We start from the raw sequence: 24,442 nt of genomic DNA, 5'->3' as shown, positions 1-24,442 counted from the left end.
ACTGAATTGGTTCAAGCTCGTCTGTGTTCAATAGGTCTGTTTTACAGCTCTGTGAGCAGTTTCAAAGGTAGACAGACCTCATCTGTCAAGAAGTAACAATCTGCCCAGTCCTCTGAATTCCTCCTCTCACATAGATGACTGAATCCAATACCAGTAATGTATAACATATTGTGTTCTGTGTCTTTCATTTGAGTGTTAAAGGATATAGCTCAAATAATGATTGGACTTATCACTCTTTGAGATTATTGTTCTCAAATAGAAATATAAAAGCCATTTTAGTGGCAAATCCAAAACTAGAGTTTAACAGGATTTTTTCCCCCCCACCACAGCTGTGCAAACTATGACAATCTCTCAATCAAACCTAATATATCATCACCTGCTATGTGCCAAAAGCTCTGAAATCACATTTGGAGTATAAACTCAGTGGGAGGCTCCTCTCAACTGAAACTGGCAAATCTTGTGCAGCAAAAATGATTGGTGGGAAGGACAGGGGAAGGATAGCTTGTAATTTGTTTAAAAAAAAAAAAAAAAAAAAAATCCTGGACCACACAGAGTACAAATTGATTGTTGTAATGGCTTAGCTGAAATAATTTAGTGGCACTTCTTTGCACACATAATGTTAATGGAAGTAATAGCAAAGTAATGGGAGATATGACTTGATTGAGAAATGTTAATTTAAATTGACACACTGCCATATTTAAGGAACTGATCTATCAAAGGTTACAGGCTTCATTCTTAGTAGCGAACAACTGTCCCTGAAACAGATTCTCCATCTATAAGTCATGAGTCAGTGTTTTATAAAAATAATATAATTAATAATAACCTTATTGATCCAATTTCTTTTCTCATACAAGAAAGTTAACATTAAAGAAATAGCTCAACATTTGGGGACATTTTCAGTCATTTTATGCATTTACAAAAAAACAAGGTGTAAAGTGTTAATTAGTGAGCCAGAAGTGGCATCAGAAGTGCTTGTCAGATGATCGAATAGCTTTGGAAACCCTCTCTCCCCGCACCTTTCCAGTGTCGGATTGGGGGGTGTGTGAAACTTTCCGAAAACTGACAATCTGACATTCACACCGCTTTATGCCATGACTGGCCAGCTGTGCAGAGGTGAGAATGGAGCCGGGGTTTGAACGTCTCTGTCTAGCTTTCTTTTTCCATTCTTGAATCAACTATTTCTGTCACTTTTCATGTATGAGTACCACATTATGAATGCCTTCCAGGATAATGTGCCTGATAATGTGTGCCATTATCCCAGTTTTTAAACAATATCACGTCTGTTTTCACTCCACCATTGAGTGTGGCCATTCAAAACAACTAAGTCCTGTGGTTGTTACCTTTGGACAGAGCCAGGCCAACGGTCCGGTTTCCTGTCTTTGTGTAAAGCTAAGCTAAGCTAAGCTAACTGGCCGCTGGCTAGAGCTAAGTATTTACCATACAGACATAAGAGTGCATTGATCTTCTCATCTAACTCTAAAGCGAATAAGCACGTTACCCAAAATGTCAAACTATTGCTTTAGAAATACATAGAACCAACTTGAATGCATAAACAAGTTGAAAAAAAGTAATTTAAACTTAAACAAAAGTGAAACTCCTTGAAAGTATGCAGCCTTTGAAGTTGGACATGTCTTTCACAATTAGGAATTAGAAACTAAAGTAAACCACATTTACATCTGTTTAAAAGAGAGCATAAGGATACCGCAGCAGACTTGGACCTACACTACATGCAGGCACAGTGTGGTTTATACCTGTGGATTGCTCAGCTGTTGGTGCTAGGCTGAGTGTTGGCGTCGGCACTCTGGGTGTAGAGCCGTGAGTGATGTTCTTGACTACAGTCGCCAAGGGAACAGTATCCGTAACGGGAGCAAGGCAGGTGACCTTGTTGATGCCATCTAAACAGGAATATGCTTCTGGACATGGATTCAACAGGCAATCATCATAGTTGTGCTCACAGTTATTCCCCTGTGTATGAAAAATAAACAGCCTGTAGATGTTTTGTGTAACTCTGGGATGAAATGCTAAATGGGACATAACATTTACAGCTTGAATAATAAAGTTCACATTAAGGAGGGTATATGGCATTACGTAACAAAAGCTAGGCATTTTTAACTTATAAACAAACCATCTGTAACCATCCATAAACCATCTGATTACTGATTATTCAAATTCAGATTCATTTTTGTATGTAGAACATTCAAACTCAAATACGTAACATTTCTCTAAAGCAGAAGTAGTAGTAACAATATTTTTTTAAGTCACACATTGTCCTTTTATCTGTACAAGAAAGGCATCTGACTTCCCAGTTTTGAAGTTATGATGATTTGACTATAAACAACAAAGAAAAAGACTATCACAAAATGTTAACAATTCAATAAACTACACACTCAGTGGTATATACTCAAGAGATGAAGGTGCAAGAGGGTAAAGGTTAAGTTAAAAAAAAAAAAAAAAAAAAAAGATGGAGAGGGAGAAATAGGTGGGGAGTCTCACCACAAATCCAGGACGACAGAAACAGGTGTAGCCATAGCCTGGATCATTCTGAATGCATATCCCCTGGTTGCAGGGCTGTGGAAGGCACTCATTAATGTCATCCTCACAGTGAAGGCCTGTCCAACCTGCCAGGAACAAAAGCCCACAGAGTCCCGTGGTGAGCCCAGGCTCTCCCACTTCCACCCTCTGAAGTGAATATCAATCAGATTCTCCTACATTGATTTGCTTCTTTTTGGGTTCACACACATACACAGACAAGAAAAGGCTTTCACTAAAGAGTAAGATGCCACATACATTTTAATGAGCCGAAGCAGTATCGTCTTTTTATCACTGTCTTTTTTAGTACTGTATGACTACAAATTTCTCCCTGGAGAAAAGAGGATGACTTTTGAATGGCTTTGAGGCAAAGAAGCTATGCAGGCATTATGGTAACCTTTTGTGACACTTTATATGGCCCCTTTCAATCAAATATGGGTGTGCTGTAAGTATTAAGATGGTTTACCTATGGCAAACTGTGCTCTACCACATCTGGGGCGCAGTAAGAGAATGCAGCTTTCTTGTTAACTTCAAGTACTGTTTTGCCATCAAGGCTATGTCTTAGTAATCATGTTCATGAGAAACAAAGGTTTCCTGTAACAGGCCTTATAAAGGGAGAAAAAAAAACAACAAAACAACTAATTTGCCTCATTTCAAAGTAAATTGAAAAGCTCACAGGATGTCTGAGTGACTCACCTGACCTGCAGTGGCAGACGTAGCTATTAATAAGATCTTGGCAAATGGCACCGTTGTGGCAGGGAGCTGAGCAACATTCGTTAACTTCCACTTCACAGAAATCCCCCATGAAACCTGGTGGACAGCTAAGAAAACATATCATACTTTAAAACTGTGAGGCTGTCTGCCAGCGCTGTCACTTCCTTCTTTCCTTCTTGCGGGTCTGACACACTGCATCCAAGAGCTGCTTGTTTTCATTTTGTCAAAACTTCAAAAAAGTTTGTGGCAGCTTCTTATTTAGGATTATATTATTTTAAACAGATGGAAATCAACATTTATGGAATTTTAAGAAACACAGCAGTGGGATCAGTGGGACTGATTGAAGCCAATAAGCTCCCATTTACCTACAGTAAGTATACTGAAAAATATAATGTGGGGAACACAGGGAATCAATAAAACATCCCACTTACCCTTCAAATTGGCTCATTCATGCAGTATTATCTCTAAAATTTCCTGTTTAAAGAATTCAGTTTTCTCATACATAAGAAACTCATACATTCATTATTATATCAGTAAAACATGTGGATTAGAATTTAATTTTACTCATCTACAGTAACCTGTAGCCTTGATAGCTGCATTATCCACCCAGAGATGTAAAAAAGGAGGATTTGGGGTAAACATTCACAAAAGTTTCTTATAATCATTCTATGGGGACATTTCTATGGGGAAATGTGTCTTGTAACGCATATCAGTGTATCTAATGCACAGTGATCTTTTAATGACATTATAGTTCTATAGAATATTCATGTTTCTGCAACTGGGTGTTGAATTTATAGTGAGTGATTACTGATCACACACACACACACAGTGGGGTCCAAAAGTCTGAGACCACTTTCCCATTCAAATAATGAATGTTTATTGCATTATGCTTTACCTGAACAACTCAAGTCAGTAATGCACCAGTGGAACTTGCACACTATCAGCAAAATATTCATAATAAACCCACATCAACAGTCACGCACACATGTGGCAAAGTACTTTGCTCTCTCTGATACTAACAGGACATTTTCATTCAAGCTGAATGACATTCTGAGAAAACAGTGTTCTGCGTAGTTATCAGATGATTTTGCCATTGCACTGCACTCCACAGAGGGCCCTGGGTGTTCAGAAACTATTGACTAAATTAACACGGTGCTCTGCGCGTTATTGGCATCAGTGTTAATTAAATTAATTACAAAAATCAGCCTAAATGTTTGGCATGCTAAACAATACAACAAAACAACACTTGAAGGATTATTTTGGGTGTGCATAAAAACCCCATTCAAACACGGTGGTGGTTTTGAAGTGAGGAACAACTACGCTTTGAGCAAAGAGAGATACCACTTGATTCTGCAGATGCCATCCCCAGTGGCTTTAAGTTTTGTGGAAGAGAAGGCATTTTCCAGATGGACAATGAGCCTGATCATGCATCAAAGCTACCTTAGGCCACAGAGACCAAGCTCTGCTGACTTGCATGGATTTCTAATTCACACTCACCAGACCTCAAACCCACTGAACCTCTTTGGGAATATTTCAGAAAGGTACAGAAAATGCAAATTCTCACATCTACCAACGCCTGAATAAAATTCATGTTTCAGTAAGTGCTAACAAACTCTTGTTATATTCATGAAGCTCAAATTCCTCCTTGGGATTTTGACTTGTGTTGAAAACTTTGAGGTGCTGTTGATTTAATCACGTACAGTAACACCAAAACATCAGAAAACGGGCAAAAGGTTCCATGCATAATAACCTCTTAGCTGACCACCATTACAGAGAGGGAATGTGAGTGCTTTTGAGGCCATTTGCTGAACAGGTGCAGAATTGAAAGTGTACCACTTCACACATACTATGCTGATAAAACAACACTTTGTATTTCATGTTGTTTGGCCAAGAAATGGCATGACTGATTTTATATTTTAGCCCATTTGTGAGTGTACTAGACTGACCAAACCGCTTCCAAAAATGTGTGGATGCACAAAACATTCTTGCTTCTCAAAAAAAATCTTCTAATGTGATTTTAAAGTAGTCACAGTCCATGTTGTAAATTTATGAAAGAGGCTTCTGCAGCAAAAACACAAAATTGGAAGCTGCTGTCACTCAGAAATTGACAGTCAAGTCTTTTCACTAACACTAGATGGACTAGCACTGGACTGGAGCTAAATCTGTATTAATATTTTCTGGTGGTGTATAATGTTTTATACATCAGCGGTGTGCACAATATATCCACACTGAAATAAAGTGCAAAATTACTGGCTTTCCAGCTGTACCTCAAAGTCTTTAATTATGTCTGTGAATAAACATCAAATCAAACAACTGATTAATAATTCTACTAAATGAGGCCAACAAGCAGTTAATAATGCAACAAAACATTTATACAATATCCAGAACTGATCCCAATTCATTAAAAGCAATCTTCTGTTGTGGTGGAAAATGCACACAGTGCACAATCATCCTACTGCAGATCAGCCTAAAGGACATACTTAACAAGAAAATGTGTGTATGTGTGCAAATTTGTCCTCAGTGTGCACATTTATCTGTAAACGCACAGCATCCACCATATTGCCTCTATGTAATATATACACACAAATAAGCCTACAATGAAGTGAATGCCATAAAAAATGCTGTGCTGAGGCAGTAGGCAGTCCACTACATCAATTTATAATGCTGTAAAGAGCAGCAACCTATTTGGAGTTGTGGAAGTCTTGGCGACATTAAACCACAACACTGATCATATAGCAGCACATCAGCATAAGGTTAGACAATGTAATTAACTGTAAGGCATCCAGGGGAGCTGCTGTGTCAAATCTGCACACTCTTACTACATACACCTTGTATTCAGATGCACTTCATCACTCAAGGGAGAACATGTCTGCAATTAAAAAGTCATGATGCACTTGCAACCAACCTGGGGGACTGCTACTGTATATGAGTGCACAGATATAGGATACTGCAGCACTACTCTTGTGAGAGAGGATAAATTTTTAATTAGGGATGAGCAAAATTCCAAGGACACCAACACTTATTTTAAGAGAGGAAGATACAAATTCAGATTTTCAAATACTACAAAACTACCTGCGATTCTGCAGCCACACTTAGCTCTGGCCCCCTTAGTTACTGCTGCTTTCCAGTCTTAAACATAACATATGCTTTTGTATGTTTACAAAAATAACAGTGGTGCATTTCTTTGTAAATTTTGAAACAATGGGCCCTTGATTTCACACAGAAATAGACAAAAGCTAGTTTCTCATTTAGAGCCATGACTGTTGATTTTGTCAGCTTAAAGAATGACTGTTGCTGGCAGAAATGATCAGCTGTAGCTAGCTTGTCAATTAAGCTACGATTAAAGGATAGGATCATAATTTTTCAAGTCTGTCTTAAAACAATAGTGAGGTGCCCAAATGAACATCAACACATGTTTTTCCTGCTGTAATCATTCCTCCTGTTCATACTGAACAAAGATCCCCTCAAAATGTGCTTACAGTGCAAGTGATGGGGGACAAAATCCACAGTCCTCGATTTGAAAAAAGAAAACAAAAAAGTATTTACAAGTTTTGAAGATAATATGAAGATTCATCAGTCTGAGTTTGTCAAATAAAGTGGATATTTTCCACAGTTATAGACTTTTTTGTAAACATTTTTTTCTTTGTATCTTGACTTATAATGTTTTCCTGTTCAGCTGCAGTGGAAGGATAGTACAAAAAAGAGGAAAGTTGGCACTGAAATGACTAACTTTGAAAGATATTGACTTGATTTGACTAATTTGGACAGCTGAAGCTTCATATTGGCTTCGGATAAACTTTTAAATACATTTCTGCAGGGAAGGAGGGCTACACTGTATTGCAAGTACATTATGAAGGGTTCTCTTAATGGCCAGCATGAACAGGAGGAATGATTACAACAAGAAAAACAATTTTCATTTGGGCACCTGACTGTTGATTTAAGACAGACTTTGTGAATCTATCCTTTGACATCTGCTCCATAATCTAATTTAAAACTCTGATATAGCAGCATCCAGTACCAGCTTCCACACAGTGAGGAAATACTAATGGATGTGCTTGATGCAAATGGGCCTATTTTTTCAGTAATTTTAGTTTATTATGTGCTTCTTGGCCTTTGAAGTAACGCTTGGTTACCACTGTAGGTAGTAAGCTAGATAGCCAGATACCGTTCAATGTTCAGGGGAGGGGTCTAGTTTATGGTCAATTGGGAAATCAAACTGACAATATGTGGTGCCTTAACATTTAAACTATCTGTCCAGGCAACAACCACATATGTCGTTTGAGTCAGATCATATTACTATGACTTCATCTAGGGACAATCTTTCAGTTCCATTTCATCAAAACAATAAAAGACTTTCAATAATGGACCAACTCACCTGCATGTAAAGTTTGATCCTTCACCGTCAAGGCAGGTTGCTCCATTGAAACACAGCGAGACGTTAAAAGCGGCCTCTTTGCAGACATCTATGTCATTCTCACAGCTTTTCCCAGTGTAGCCGTCCTGACAGAAGCATGCGTATTTATCAGTGAGATCCACACATGAGCCTCCGTTCAAACAGGGACTGGAAGCACAGTCCTGTAAATGAAGAGACATCAAATATACAGCAGTGAGCCGGTGTACCAAAAATATAGAACACTGTGACGACAAGAACAACAAAATGTATGATTTTACCATCTATAAATGTGGTTTTAAAAAAGGAGAATAATTTTGGATTAGAATGAATTATTAGTAGTTAAAAAGCAGATAACCAGATTATACATTCAACTAAATGCTCAAAGAAACCTTGTAAGCAACTCAATGTTTTATCTCTAGAGTGCAGCTGAAGCTGTTCTGGGTTTAAATCAATTAGGCATTAGACTAAGCAATTTCTTTTAATCAGGTATTTGTACAATGCTTACATGATCCTAGTAGTTCAATTGACTTATCTTCAAGAAAAATCAATAGAGTTAGTGATACCAAAGGCCACACAAAGATTACAAAACTCTCCTGACATTCCTCTTGAACACACAGCAGGTTTATTAATTAACCTCAACTCACATCAATGTTTGTTTCACATCTGATGCCGGTCCATCCCGGTTCACAGAGACAGAGGTATGAATATATTCCATCCTCACAGCTAAGAAGGACAAAACAGATTTGATTAATCAAACTGACTCATCTGAATCAACACTCAAAAATCATACTGTATAATATGAACTAAAAAGCATTAATACATGCAGGTCTTTTGCTGTACAGTCTATGCAAAATCCTTAGTGAGATATGTAATCTTTTGAATGAATGAATATTTTCCCCTTCAACAGAATTAATGACTATAATTTAGAGACCACTGAGACAACCTGTAAGTGCATCACATTAGCTTCTTACAACATGTGACATATGTCTTCACTCAATGTGCTGGCAAGGAGTGTAATTAAAAATAATTCCTTGCCGTTTCTGCACAATTTACAGTGTTTCTGTCTTAAATGACGGAGAAAAACATGTACCTCCCATGAAGACAAGGTGCTGACAAGCAATCATCAATGTTGGTCTCGCAGTTGAGCCCAATGAAGCCATCAGGACACAAGCAGTGGTATCGATTAGGTGCATCGATACATCTCCCACTATTTTGGCATGGGTTTGAAATGCACTCATCAATGTTAACCTCACACCATGCCCCTAGGAAATGAAGCATATTTTAGTAAGACATTACATATTTAACAACTTAATAGGGTAATTTTACTACTTCAGTGCTCAAACACTTTATTAAGAGACAGATTAAAAAAAACTATTAAGGGAAGGCAAGTTTATTTGTACAGCACGTTTCTACAACAAGGCAATTCAAAGTGCTTTAAAACATAGAAGGCATCAAGATAAAATGCAAAAGATTATAATGGGACGTATAGCTGCTGCTGGACAATGTTTGGTTCCTCTGTCAGGTTTCCTCTGTCAAACTAAACAAACAACACGAGCATCTAACTGAGAGTAACTTCACTATGAAACAACACTGCAACTCTATTTTGGATCTCTGGAGATATCACTGCGCATGCTCAGGGACATGGTCCCATGTTTACACTGCTTTGTTAGTTTGACAAGCAGAAAGGAATAAACAACTGTTTACTGCATTGAGGGAATATGGTGACAAAATGTGTCAGCATGGCACTTTTATGTGTTTTTAATAGTTTTTTGGATGCAATGGAGTTAGTTCTATGGCACAGATATTTTACACTGTGGCTACACAGACTTGTAAATTCATAGTTGTTTTGTGTCTTTTTAATGGGGTTTGTTGATAAAAAAAAGATCACAAAACGCCAGCTTTATCCTTTAACAGTAACCATGGGATATATATATGCCCTTGTCAAGCTAGGTAATGATTATCTGCAAAACTGTATATCCCATCGACGATGTAAACTGCTTTGTCAGCATCATTCGTTATTTTCAATAGATCTAAAGAAAGTGTTTCACATCCAGGTCACACTGCTTACTAGGCAACTGTTTTTCAACCATTCATTCTTTTTGCTATCAGTATGGTTTTTTTTTTAAAACTGCATTGTAACTATGACCTTCACCATAAGTAATTCAGATTCTTAAGCCAGGAATATCATACTGCAGCTTTGGTGTCTTCAAGCTATCTTGATTCATTTGAAGCTGCACAAGGACATATTTTTTATGTTAAAAAAAGTCACAAATCTGGTTGCATTAAAGAGTATCCCATCCATTCAAACCGAGATCCTTTTTGTCCTGTTAAAGGAAATCCAGGTGTCTGGTCTCTACATTTTTATTTTTTATATCTGATTTATTTATGGAATTTTCAACAAAGATTTTCACACACATACCCTCGTATATATGACCGAATGATGGAGTAAAAATTAACAGAGGTAGTAATGATACTACGACACAAGGGGAATATCAGCAATAATAATAAACATTTAAAAAAACACAAATAATAAAAACAAAACATAAGAATACATCAAATCTACAAGACATTTTGGAGACAACCTACTAGACATACTGTGTTCTCCTTGCATGTGATAGGTCTGTACAGTTTTCTATCCACATAGAGTGATGAATCAAAACTTAAGGGACAATCCTGGTTTTAGTCCAGTAACTACAAACAGTGAAATCTTTACATTATTTCCAACCATTTCCCAAATGATATACTGGAAAACATACAATAATATGATATGAAATGCAAAGACTGCGCTCCACAGTGAATTATCAACACTTTCATGAGAAATACTGTGTGATTCTAGCATGATCTGACTTATAATAACTGGTTATTATTTGTCAAAAAGTATTGCATTGATCTAGTCAGCAAACTGAATCCAAGGGGCAAATAATAGGCAAACCTGACTGTTGTGAAAATGATAATGTGAATTAATTTCTTAGTGGTTGCTGTTCAGCAGATGAGTTTTTTGTAGATGGATTGCTATCTCAAGTTAGTTTCAAATTGCTGCAAAATAACTCAAAAAGAAAAACTTGCAGTTGATAGACTCTAAATTGCAAAACCACCAGTATGGTCCTGTAAGAGCAAGATACTGTCTCCCTAACAGCAGCAAGCACACTGTCCAGATAAAGCTGCCTCACCAGCATGACATGTTTTTCCTCTCTGGTCTCTTTAGTAACCTTTGATATAAAGTGATCACAGACTCACATGAGTGTGTTGTGTGCAGTCCAGCGGCATTTCGTTAAAGGATTTTTGGCTTCTGTAGCTCCAGTTGAACCTAAAGTTACTTCTTGCTCACATAATATTGTTCTATTACTGGCAACATATCTGGGTTGTTTCCAATGAAAAAGATTTGCTATGAGACACATAATGCAAAGTGGCGTTCACTTGTGTCTCACGAATCTGTTTGACATTTCATTAGTTATTACACACAGAAACAATCTTTAGGTTCTTGCCAGACATTTTATTGGCAAAAGTTGACAGTTGGGAAATTGAAAAAATAATTGAAAGATTAATCACCAATGAAAATAATATTTAGTTATTTTTTCACATTATTTTTAAGACTTATTTAGACATCTTCAGTCTAAATCTGTAATAACAGTAAAAACTAGTCTGCCTTTAATTGATAACTGATAAGAGCTGATAAGAAAAACAAACTTATGAGAGGCAAGTTATTGTATAAATAATAATGATTATGAAATTGAATTGCTCCTACAGTATATATCAAAATGACTGAAACAAATATTAATATAAAGATGTATGACATGTCCGGGTCAGTTTACCCAAATTCTGAAATTTCTCTCTCCATACCAACATACTGGAGGTGAAGAAATTTCAATAAACAGTTATCCTGGTTATGTTGAATAATCCACAAAAAACGCTGTCAGCAGTTTTCATAGGGATTACAATATGTCTTCAACCTGTTCAGTGAGCTCTGTGGATTTTGCCTCTTGAAATACTTTATAATTTTTGTAATTTTTCACTGCTGTGAGCGCCACAAACAAAATTCCAGTCACCTCCACACTGGGATGAAGGCAGAAAACTCACAGATGGAAGTCTGAAAACCTGTCCAAATAAAACCAGAGCTATTTGCCTAGCTATGCACCAGTGAAGCAAAGTTTGAAAACATGTTTTTTTTCGTAATTTGGGTGAATTGACACTTCAAACTTTTAAATCACTTTAAACGTATCTAAAAAAAACAAAAAAACAAAAAACAATTAACAAGATTAATTATTGATCACAAATAGCAAGCTGGAAAAAGTGTGTAATGCATTAATTACATGTACAAGTATATATACTGTATATACTGTAGACAGCTCACTAAAAGAATGTACAGTAGAGTATGCTGCAACATCAGTTGGCCCTTCTAATTTTCCTAAAAGGGCTCAGTGACATGAAGCACTAAATTGATGGAAAAGTGTGTCACATACTGCAAGTACTGTAGCTACTTACAGCTGTATACATTGCCATGTATACTTAGGCACAATCCTGCATGCAAGTTGTACTGCACTAGTGAATTATACTCAAAACAACTTATATCTTCACTGCCCATCAGAAGCATTTACGATCAGTCTGAAGATTCTCTAAGTAAGTCAGCTTTTTGATGATATTCATTATTTATGCAGACCTCACAAAAATAGCAACAAGATCACAGAAAAAAATGAAGGGGAGGAGAGAGATCAAGCTGTGAAGGAAATACCAGATAACAGAAACTGTCAAAATGAGTCTCCCTCCTGCCAACAAATCAGAACACAAGTTCTGATTCAACACACTGATGACTGTTTATAATAGTTTAAATTATAGCAGGTACTGCATCAGTGAGATCAATAGAAATCATTACTTTTGCAGAGGAATTAAAAATAAATGAATGGGTGATAGTTAATTCTTCAACAGGGCATTGTTGAGATGGTTTTTTAACCAAAGTGGTAAAAAGATTATTTACTAACCCCAAAAATCTGACACTTCCAGGAAGCTAGAGAGATGAAAAATGATGACTGACCCATATCATTTGGTTAGCTTTACGTCTGTGGGCTGCGACAGATGTAAACTAACACAGTGACAACGGGAGCAAGAATTTATTTATTGCCTCCTCTGTTTTATCATGAAAGAGGATCAATAAACTGTCTTAAGTGTACAGAACATCTATCATGCTCTCTCATTATAGGAACTAAAGTGATTCCTTTCTTGTGTCAAGCTGATAACTTGTTTTTATTTAGCCAAAAGGAAAACTATACAGACACTGAGAAATTCACAGTTTATGACCACAAAGGTTGCAAAAAATCCTTGATACACAAAGTTACGATACAGGGTTGCAATAAAAAAATGAACCATGGATAATGTAAGTAATAAGTGAAAAATTATAGTATTGTTTAAAAAGGAAAATATGTTGTTCCCTCACATTTCTATTTCACATCATCTATACACTGATGCTGACAATAAAATACACTCATGTATCTAGATGTTATTTAAGTCACAAGAGACTTCAGGATGTGGGCTGGTGTTTTACATGTTATGAGGATGGTACATAAATGGAACTTCAAAAAGCTTTAAAAATCCTTACACTTACTAAGATGAACAAAACACCATTAATATTGCATAATATGAATGACTGCAAAGAATCCTGCTTGTTCAATATAAATAAATGACAGATTAGTGAGAGAAGAAACCAAGAGAACTGAATTGTGACAAGTCCTTCAAACATAAACTGTTATCTTGACACATGCTGATACTGTACTTCAGTTTCTGAAAATATAATTTATAAATTACAAGTAGTAAGCCCTAATAACACATGTATTATTCATTCTGTCTCACAAAAGCGACAACTGCCTTGAACCTCAATCGATCCACTTAAAAAAAAAAAAATCAATTGAATATATGAAAACATTAAAACAAAATATACGCTACATTCCTAAAGCAACAGACCTCTACAGATGCTCAGTGGAAAAGCTGAAAATAATCACTAAATTTTATTTATCAAGTTGACCGAGCAAAAGGCAGAAACAGCACTGCGAAGGCCAGAACATCATCATCCAACAATGTGCTGACTGAGGCCACTGCAACAATGTGCTGATTGCACTGTACTATCACTCAAGGGAACATGCTCCTTAATGATGGGTGAAGAAGAGAAAACAGAAGGTGACGAATCGTGTGCTTAAACCGTGATTTATATAAACAAGATCACCCATTAATCATGTCAGTGTAATGACTTCTGACCTCAGTGCAGAACACAGCTCCTGTGTACTGTATAGCTAAATAATACATTGCAGGGCCGTTTAAACAAAACACCCTAAATAATGATCAGACAGCTGAGATCTACACAGCTGCCAAGACTGTCTTACAGTGTGAGATAAACAATTTTTATAGTGCCAATATGACACATGGAGAACAAAATGCATACCAAAAACACAAAGCAAAATTATATCCGATTAGGTGAGGGTCATAACTTCAGACTGTTATTGAACACCTGACTTGCTATGAAGTGAGGAGCAAGATAAAAAGATAAAGCACAAGATACAAAAATGTGCTTGTTTAATCTTAATATCTACCCTCTAAATGGGTCGTACAGACTTATAAAAGGTACAAAATGATGATAAAAGCTGTCGGACGTGTCGGAAATACGAATGAAACATTCAACCGTTTAATGCTTAAACATGTTACATTGTAAAAAGCTTAAAAATATCCATCAATTTAGAAAAGAGAGGGTCATATTCAGAGCCTTTAGACAACGTTTTAGCTGCTGTTAGAAGGGCTGTATGAAGACACACAGAAACCTGCAGATTTAGTGAAAGAGCAGAACATAAAGATGCACAGGCTGACTCACTAACCAACAACCAGGGGAAAAAAAATCCAATATGGAGGTGGAAATGAAGTGTCATTATAGCTCAATCACATCCACGAGAGTAAGCAGATATAGCACTGGACTGATTTATTAGTAAGCAGCTTCAACTGTTACAGTCAGAATGAGTTTTGGCATTCGATATGCAAAAAACCCCCCCAAAAAAACCTTGACTTCCCTCATGGCTGAAGCAAATAATATGATAATACCATCGAGTGACACAACGAGTTACAGTATTTCGGTGATAGAAGAGATGACACGTCATACCATCAAAGCAGAATAACATTTCAATCAGTTCCAATCAGACTGCAAATACATGATGTGATGAATCACCCTAAGATGACAAATTCAGTATTAAACCAGAAAATATCAAGAAAATACACACAGCTAGTAGAACTCTGTAGCCATTTGTGTTTTTGTGAAAAGTTTCAATGCTGTTACACGTGTTCCTACAGCAAATATTTTGTATGAGTTCTAGTTGGTTTGAGCCAATCCAAACTGTATTCTCTGGCCGCTTGCTCTCTTGGGGAACCCTGTTTCCTCAGATGAGCTTAGAGCAACAGAAAAAGTAATGACTTGTACTATGCTGTGCGTAGGCCTAATAATAAAAGCTGCTTCTGTGGGAATTGGGCCATGCGTGTCAGGTTCTGCTCTCCAGAGTAGCAATACCTCAGAGATTTCCCCCCTCTCTCAACTGGGGAAGGATAAATTGATGATACAGTGTGGAAGACAAATGAAATTAATCTTCCCAGTACCTGACAGGCATCGGCTTTAGATAGTGCATACACACACACACACACACACACACAAGCACACACACACAGACGCGCACTAAAATAGCTCGATACCCGTCTGGGTGGAAAATAAGACAAATGGAGTGAAGTAAAACAACAATAGCGTTCTGAGACTAAAGAGGCTGACGAAATGAAATAAAGGCAACTAACAGACACTGAGAAGTTTTCATCAGATAAAACAGGTGACATGAATTTATCTCTTGTTAGCTTTACTGAAAAGCAGGCACTGTATCTTGCAGAGGCAGGTGGGCTAATTAAAAGCAAGCATTGTGGAGCAGTTTTTTACACTAAGCCAGATCTGTGTCAGAGTTGCCTCAATAGCGAGCGGCCGCAGCAGTCATGATAAGCTTTTTAGACTCTCATATTGATCTTCATGTCACCTAAGGGCAAAAGAGCTACCTGAGTATCCAGGGCGACAGACACACTTGAAGCCCCCGGGCTTGTTGATACAGATGCCCTCGTGTAAGCAAGGTGAAACTTCACACTCATTCACATCCAGGTCACAGAGCGTTCCAAAATAACCAGGAGGGCAAACGCAGTGGAACCTGAGGAAGATGTGATAACACTCAATCAGTAAGGAATAAGGCGAAATCCAGTAAAGACCAATGTGACAAACAGTAATTACAGCAGACTTTTAAGCTTAGTTCTCCACCTTTAAAATAAACAGAATGATTTTTTTTTTCCATGCACACATTTTTCACACTCTTGCAGAAACAATGTTCGGTTGAATTAATTGGGGAAAACGGCGCTCGAGACAAACTGAAGCGCAAGTTCTCAAACTGACCGACAGCTCCTTACACAAAGTTTAACAATATGACGGCAATTAAGTTTCCCACTGTGTAACTTAATTTGAATTATGTTTGATGACTTATTACTGAGGGTAGGAGCCTAGTATGTCCAATAATGTGGTTTACTCAGTTCAAATCCGTCTCCCCCGGCTGCCGTTGGGTCTAATATCCCTCGACCACACACCTTTGAGGAGATGCTTATCCTGTTTATAGGCAAACATGTAATTAGACACCTTTTTGCTAAAATCCAAATTATATTTTTAATAAGTAAAGCATCATTTTTCATCAGTAAACCAGTAACATTACATCTAATGTGGCATGTGGCATAACAGAACTGTGCTGCCTAATTATGTAAATTCTAAAGGCTTGACTGTGTGAGACATTATTGTGACAAAAATTAACCCTTTCTTTATTGCAATCTAGTACAGTCCATCTATGCCTACTATCACTCTGCTAGTGAGCTAATTAAAACTTAGAACCAGATCAGATGTATTATATTCCACAAAGCCTCTATATACATTGATGAGAGGACACTGTGTGACCCTTTTATAAATAACTTAAGTGAAAGGATGAGTGCATATAAGGCAGCAAGGGCTCAGTGAGTATACTGTCTGATTCATCACCATAGTACAGATGGACTTGTTCAGCTTGTTGGGTCAGGGAGATGGAGATAGCGGCACATGTAGTGCTTGTGGTGAGCAGCGAGGTTAAAACACACCTGATGTGAACTCCCTGGACTGTGCAATCAGGGGAACGCTCTGAGCAGGGCCAGGTCACATGAGAGCGAAATCATGACGGGAGACAAACTGGAGACAAACCATTTAGGACTCAAATTGGCCCTGGGACTTCTCTACCCATCTGTCCGACTAAGCCTAGAAGCCCCGGGGCTCCCATTAAGCACAGCAGAGAGAAGCACCAGTGGAGTAAAGCCCAATCTAGATACATGATGTGTTCCTGCTGAATTTGCTCTCTGTCTTTAGAATAGCAGCTTATGTGTGTCAAGGATGAAGACAGGCTTGTTATATAAACTGGAACACTTTGAAGAAGAACACCACAACCTTGTGTGTTTTCTTTAGAGAACGATTTTGTTCATTCGCCTTTCAAAACAAACTCGGGAAATTAAGTCTGCCTGGCCTTTACTGATATGTGCCATTTTTAGTAAAGTGCACAGTGAATAAAGGCTAAGGTGCAAAAGTGAAGCAAAAAAGGAGTTTTATTCATTCTTACTTGTTCACAAGGTCTTGACAAACACCACTGTGGAGGCAAGGGTTTGAGGCGCACTCATTGATGTCTTCCTCGCAGCGAAGGCCAGAAAATCCCATCTTACAATCACAGCTGGAAGAGAAAAATCATTAATATTGATATTTTGCCTCACATGGAAAATAGAAGATCTATCTGTTTCCTACTGGCACACGAACAGAGTGAAAAAAAAATCAATAGGAATTTAATGATATTAATTACACATCATTTAGTCTGATTGCACATACAGTACAGTACCATAGGTCTGTTTAACTGAAGCTAAAGCCAGAATGTGTAATGCATGACGGGAGCAATTAAGGCAGATTTTTTTTTTCCTTTTTGGAGACTGTTAACAGTTTTTCAACATGAAATGGTACATAACTAAATCCATAAAATAAATTTGGAGACGGGGCATGAGCTCAGAACAAATCTATTATCTCAGGCTAATCTGCTATCAAAATTACAGTAGAATGACCTGAAACCTGTGCAGGAATGAAGGCTGCTGGTACTGATATTTTGGATTCACTAATATTTAGAATCCAGAGCAAGAAAGTCAGACATTTTCCTGCCTCTTAAGAAATGAAAAGCTGGTTATGGATAACACTCTTTTACCTGTAACTGTTGACCCCGTCCACACAGTCACCCTGGTTTTGGCATGGATTTGAGCTGCACTCATTGGTGTCAATTTCACACCAACTTCCTTCAAATCCTGAAAGATAGATGAGATGGTCATGGATCAGCAAGCCCCACTACATCCTGAAAACGTCAGGACCGATGATAACAAAGGCCCCAGTGAATGCCATTTTAATGGAACTAGTAGCCCCTGTAGCATATCTCATCTTCCAGCTCTCAGCACTCACTGTTTCCCCTCTGAGAGTGTGTAAGTCTAATAATACTTTAGTGCCACAGACAGATTGGGCTGAGGGTTAGTGGTTTGGGGTTTGGGAGGTGTGTGTCTGTGTGCGCGACTGTGTGTATGTGTCTGTGTGTGTGAGAGAAAGGGAGTGAGTAGGGGGACATCTTGTTAAGTTACGGTAAGAGAGAGAGGCTAAGCCCAAGAGCTCTTTTGCCCTTGTTCATTAGGGGGTTGAGGGGCAGGATGGCTAAGCAGATCAGCATGGATGTTTTGTTGTACTTTTGAAGGCAGCCTGGGAGCTTGTAATGTTCTGCCTGTCGAACGTATTCCTCTGGTGCTTGGTCTTGGTCTGGTCCATAAGATGGGTTTTTCTGTCAAACTACATGACTTATATTTATGATACACACATTAATGAATGAAAAATAATCAATAAACCCCTGATGTACCATTGAGTTCCAGTCTTCAGTGACTGTTTCTGCCATTCCAGTTGTCATGGTATGAGCAATGACACAGCGACACCATTTAGTGTATAATACTACCATCAAACTCCTTTCAAACTCTAAACACAGTCTACTACTGCGTTGTCCCCGCAGAGCACCATCTGCCACGCATAATTAAAAGGGATACAAACCTGTTCCAAAGGGTTAATAAAAGTAGTTTATAATGAGCATTAGTGCTGCTATTGTTTTCCTTGTCTCATTATGTTACTCCTGCTGCTTCAAGTTAGAGTTATATATTTTTGAACTACAGTTTAAAGGGTTTTGCTTCGTCTAGCTGTTAATTCAGAGATGCAAGATGTTTAACACAAAATGTGGTAGCTGAAAATGATGTCTGAGACAAGCAGTCTCATGCAGTTAAATCTTGCAAATGTGAAACCTTTCGAAGTGGTTCAATGTGAAGAAATATATAGAAAATAATATTACATACTTACTTTTTAAGGTATTTGTACCATGTATTAGTCATTATTAATTTTTTCCTGTTTCTTAAGGTAACTATAGAAGTATGAGGTTCACCTGTATGTAATGCTACAAAGAATCAGTATATAAAACTCTGTAAAAGCAACAGCAATTTTTATCATTTCAGTGCTTTCAATATCTAGTGTGCAGAACAGATGGCAGACAATTATATAGATAATAAATCTAAATGCACAAAGATGCAATTGTTATTTAGTGAGATGAAGCTCGGCTGGTGACTGATTGTTAAGTATTGTTGAATAGCAAATGTCTATAAATGAAGCACTCCATCACTGCACGTTTTTAATCAGCTGAATAAACTGTATTGTATATCATTATGTTTAAAATGAAGAATGACATTTTTAAATACAACTGGAGCGATGATATTGGAAAAAAAAAGGTACGACAGTGACAATGACACAGCTTTGTGCATCTTGGGACGTAAGAATGAGAGGGAATCCATAAGACCACAGAGAGCACAGAGCATGTGGTGAATTATGGGACAGCACAGGTTTCCCAAGCTGGGCTGTCAGTCAAAGCAATGGTGGAGCACCTCGGGGACTATTTCGAATGTCACCGCAATGTAATGTATCTTCTGCCACTGAGCAGTGACTGGAGGCTTCTCTTTGACAGAGTACAGAGAGGGATACCCAAGGCGCGAGCTCACGTAGTCATTCCATCATCTGGCAGGAGCTACAGTATGTGATCACTGCTCCTGCCAGTGAATGTCTCCAAGGAGAAGAAATTGTGGGTAATCCCCAGTGGATAGTGAACTAACTTTGATGGACGCTTCAATTGAAATATGAGTGATGTCTTCATTTTGAGAATGCGAATTTGATTTGGACTGCTACATTTGTGGCTGTAGTCTCCTTATCAAAGTTGCTGTCAGTCTGATATAACAGTTGCTAAAAGGGGATTCATTTGAAATTCTATTGCCTACTGCTTGTGTAATATCGATTATGGTCTTTGTCTGTGGTGTCATCTGTGTGCTGTCATACATCAAGTCTCAGACATCACTGATTGGTGAATGTGTGGATTATTTTCATGCTGAAACCAAAATGCATCACCATTCCAGGTGTCTGTCAGCAACTTGACGTTGCTTTCTGAACTTCGAAGATACATTTTGATATTTACGGTAATTGCTGTGGGTCTATCTGGCCAATCAGTGCATTATTTTAAATTACACAACATAGTGCACAAATGCAACTTACCACTTCTTTAAAGTTGGACTGTAGGTGTGTCTCTGACCTCTACTGTAATCATAACACCATCATCAGGACAATCAGTGTCCTTTTTTTCAAATCAAGCACTCAAAAATCAAACTACAGTTAACATGCAGTATCACACACAGGTCCCCCCCCCCCCCCCCCCCCCAACTCTTACTATTCAGTAGTTTGATTGATAGTAGAACTCAGTACAATTTATACCTATTCAGCTTACAGTTTTGTAACCTGTACCTTCTGCCCGAAGGCATCAGCTCATTGTGAAGGATTTGGTTTGGGTCACAGATGATTTTAAGGCCCTGCCTCCTCACTGTCTCCTCAAATATCTGGAGAGAAGATGGGGGTAGCATGCAAATGATTTTTCCAGCCCTTCCAGCCCCAGGTTTTGGAGTTATGATTTGAGTTTAACGGACAGGTGCCAAACCATGTTGTGATGCCATAACAAATAATAGATTCAATGGCTGCCCTTTAGAACAATAACATAATGATTTTATCCACTCCATGGACCCTGAGCCTTTGCAGAAAATGCAGACGCTAACTGATTTGTGAACAAACATACTCCATTTAATGAGCCCATTGTAACTGAGAATCAAAGAGAATAACGAAGTACTTGAATGTTGTTACCTCCTCAACTCTCTCCCCTTTGATTAAAACTGGGCTGTGGTCACCAAAAGACCTGGGATCGAAGACCATTTCTTTAGTTTTTTTGGTGTTCACACCACTGCACAAGCACTTCTATTTCTGACTATAAATGTCTGAATCTGTTAGTAAACTGAATATGGCTGTATCATCATAAAACTTGATAATGTAGTTGTTTGTGTACTGGTTTCTACAATCATTTGTATATGATGTGAAAAGAAGGGGGGAGCTTACGCAGCCTTGAGGAACTCCAGTACTAATAACCTGTATGTCAGAGAGAGTTGAGTTGACCTGGTACCATCTGATTAAACACGCGTTCCCATCTGTTTCAGCTTGTTTAACAGGGTCTTGAGGAGTATAGTATTGATTGCTGAGCTAGTCCATAAACATAAGTCTAGCAGGGCTGTAGGATTTTCAAGGTACTTTAGAATAAAGTGAGTTGTGATGTTTAGAGCATCATCCGTGCCTCTACCATCTTTATAAGAAAATTGGTAGGGGTCTGAGAGATTTGTACCATACAGTAGGTTCTCTACATATTGTAGGAATAGTACATGTATCAACCAAGAGCTGGAACAGAGGGCTCTAGGCTGGGGTCAACTCTTCAGCAAAAATTTTAAAGGACCAGTGTGTAGGATTTAGTGGCATCTAGCAGTGAGGTTGCAGATTGCAACCAACTGAATACTCCTCCTCTCACCCTCCCCTTCCAAGCATGTAGGAGAAACTATGGTGGTCTCGAAACATGCAAAAAACACGAAAGGCCCTCTCTAGTGTTTGGTTTGTCCATTCTGGGCTACTGTAGAAACATGGTAGTGCAACATGGTGGCCTCCATGGAGGAGGACCCGCTCCTTATGTGGATATAAAGGGCTCATTCTAAGGTAGTGAAAATGCAACAATTATTATTTCCATGTGATTATACACTAATTAAAACATACTTATGAATATTGTATTCTATTTCTGCCAAGTCCATTCCTCTAGGTACCACTAAATTTTACACACTGCACCTTTAAGAAGAGGGGCCAAAATACCATCTAGCCCACTGGCCTTCCTAGTGTGCAGCTTTTTAAAAACCTTGGCCACAGCACTTTGATCAGTTACTATTCTATTCTGTGTTGGATCACATGTCAATGTAACTGACAGGTTTTTACATTCATCAATACAATCACTCCCTTCAGAGGCAAAACGTTTATAGAAATTGTTGAGTTCATTTGCTTTTTCCAGTTCAGTACATGCATTTCTCTATTGTCAGAGTTCAGGTTGGTCATTTCTTTCAGAGTCCCACAGTCTTATATTGTGCTACCCTTTAGCCATATTGTCCATAATTCACATGTAGTCTTCTCAAAATGCAGCAGCGTGGATGGCAACAAAATAAAGTTTTGTGTAAGATTGTATTGGCTGAAAATGAACTATGTAATATAGCTGTCAAAAAGGTTTATCTACTCCAGAATTTTTGGTCTACAAAAATGGACACGGCCCTGGCACAGGCAGGCACAAGGCAATTAAATTAAATATATACGTATATAGGTGAATCAGATATCAAACTAGGGATCATAGCTGTGTTTCTCATAATCAGGCAGTACATCAAGCTTGTGAGTCCTTCACATGTGCTGGTCAAAAACTGGGTTACTTGAGTGAGTGGGTTAAGAATAGAAATCTCTTGCATGTAAACACAACCCATGCAGCCAATTTATCCCACTGTTACACACCTGCACCACCTCTTCAGCACCGCTAATGAAGGCACAAAATGATTAAATACTGAGTTTATTTAAAATGTGTTTACTATACAGCTGTTATAGACCTAGGTCTATTTTTATACATTAGGTATAAATGAAGCCACTAACCTCTTTCTCACAGTGGTGTGCAAGTATTTAACCACAGGTACACTCTGTCTTGAACAATGCTCACAGTAAAACCCTGATGTTTCTCTTTTTTCTCCAGTTTTAGTCATTTAAAACTACTAAGTTAACTCATTTACAAACACAGAGCTTTACCAGTTGCTATGTTTACTTGTACTAGGCTTGATATAACATAGTTGCTGCCAATGTTTGATACCGTGCTTTTGAAAATATTCCAATAACACATCTGTGTTATTTTGTCCCCCCCCCTCCTTATTCCAGCTCTGACAGTCTCTCTGACAATCCACTGTTCATCCATGTCCATTTGTAAAAGCACACATACTGTAAAACCAGAAATCTGCTAAATGTACAAAGGGAGGGCAGTGAAAGGAATGAGCCATGTGGAACAGCCTGGGGGCGTGTGTTGGCTCAGAGGTCTGCTCTAAATGCAACCACCTCCATTTAATGAAATAAAATAATGAAAATAAATGAGTTGGCTCCAATTATGTGCCTGTATTATATGTCATAACCATGTCACTGTAACTCCTCCTGTACAAACTGTGCTGTATGACAAAAGAAACATTAAACTATGCTGTATCTGTAAAGCTCAATTAGGGGACCGATTATGCTCATTTCTAGCTCTATATTTTTATTTTTTGGACTCCACCAGAATAACATGATTCACAGTTCAAAATACTCCTTATTTATCTTATACTGGCCCTTTATGCAGCCCCTCAGTTCAGCCTCTGTTTCTTAACAGGCAGTCTTAGCTCCTGTCTCTTTGAAGCCCCTCTCCCATGAGCCCCCTCTGTTCTGATTGGCCAGCTTTCTGGAAGCCTGCCAAGAGGAGCCATATCAGAGTCGTGTTAAATTACTGTTGATGCAAACTCAATATTTCCTGCTTTACCGCTTCAAATTAAAAGCTTTTAAATTACTAAATGACAGGAGACTTTTATTATGAAGAATTTACAGGAAATTAATTGTGTAAACGCACTCAAGACGCATTGAGGACGGATTGGGATCCGATCACTCAGACCACATTCGGAGGTGGTCAGGGCCGTGTATGGCCACATTCTTTTAGTAGTGTAAACGCAAATGCGTCTTGGGCCACACTGAAGTACCGCCTACTCAGCTGACGTCCTCTATTTTCTGGCAGACTAGACACAGGACCCTCCGTCCAAAGCTGTTCAACTTGTTTGATAACAGGATAAACAAATTATTTTGTTTTTCATTTGAATTTAAAACGTTATCCACCCCCCATTTTTTCCTGTTTTTCTTGTTCCCCTAACCGGTTTCCCTCTTCAAATCGACAGTTAGAATAGAAATTAAACCATTAATTTTTCGCTTTTCTGTCTAAAAAAATATTTCAGAAGCTAAACGTAGCTGGATAGTTTCCTCTGTCCTGTCAAGTTGATAACTACAGTTTTTAGTTTTACTGCACTGCTCGACATAATGGAGCTCAGGATCTATCAGGAGGACGGCTGCTTTACTCCAAACAGTTTCACTGTATGAACCTGAACTGTGTGTGTAACAGCTGAACTATTGGATGTAGAAGAACACAGAACATTAATTAACATTAGATCCTGACCGATCCTGTCGGAGATTTAAATAATCAA

General features: G+C 38.1%; 1 protein-coding gene across 2 annotated transcripts in view; it reads right to left on the bottom strand.

Moving 5' to 3' along the window:
• The window catches only part of eys (eyes shut homolog), a 170,339-nt gene that overhangs the window by 60,859 nt on the left and 85,038 nt on the right, over positions 1-24,442 (bottom strand). For both annotated transcript variants that reach the window (XM_067609895.1, XM_067609896.1), the window contains 9 exons: positions 17,935-18,031; positions 17,311-17,418; positions 15,695-15,840; positions 8,727-8,898; positions 8,281-8,359; positions 7,619-7,818; positions 3,226-3,350; positions 2,494-2,618; positions 1,752-1,965 (listed from right to left, as the gene is read on the bottom strand). In XM_067609895.1, coding sequence (XP_067465996.1) covers positions 1,752-1,965; positions 2,494-2,618; positions 3,226-3,350; positions 7,619-7,818; positions 8,281-8,359; positions 8,727-8,898; positions 15,695-15,840; positions 17,311-17,418; positions 17,935-18,031 — 1,266 coding nt within the window. The remainder of the gene's footprint in view (positions 1-1,751; positions 1,966-2,493; positions 2,619-3,225; positions 3,351-7,618; positions 7,819-8,280; positions 8,360-8,726; positions 8,899-15,694; positions 15,841-17,310; positions 17,419-17,934; positions 18,032-24,442) is intronic.

Source organism: Thunnus thynnus, chromosome 14 (assembly GCF_963924715.1).
Source record: "Thunnus thynnus chromosome 14, fThuThy2.1, whole genome shotgun sequence".
Classification (NCBI taxonomy): domain Eukaryota; kingdom Metazoa; phylum Chordata; class Actinopteri; order Scombriformes; family Scombridae; genus Thunnus; species Thunnus thynnus.
Note: the sequence above shows the minus strand (reverse complement) of the source record. Positions and strands in the feature narration are given on the sequence as shown.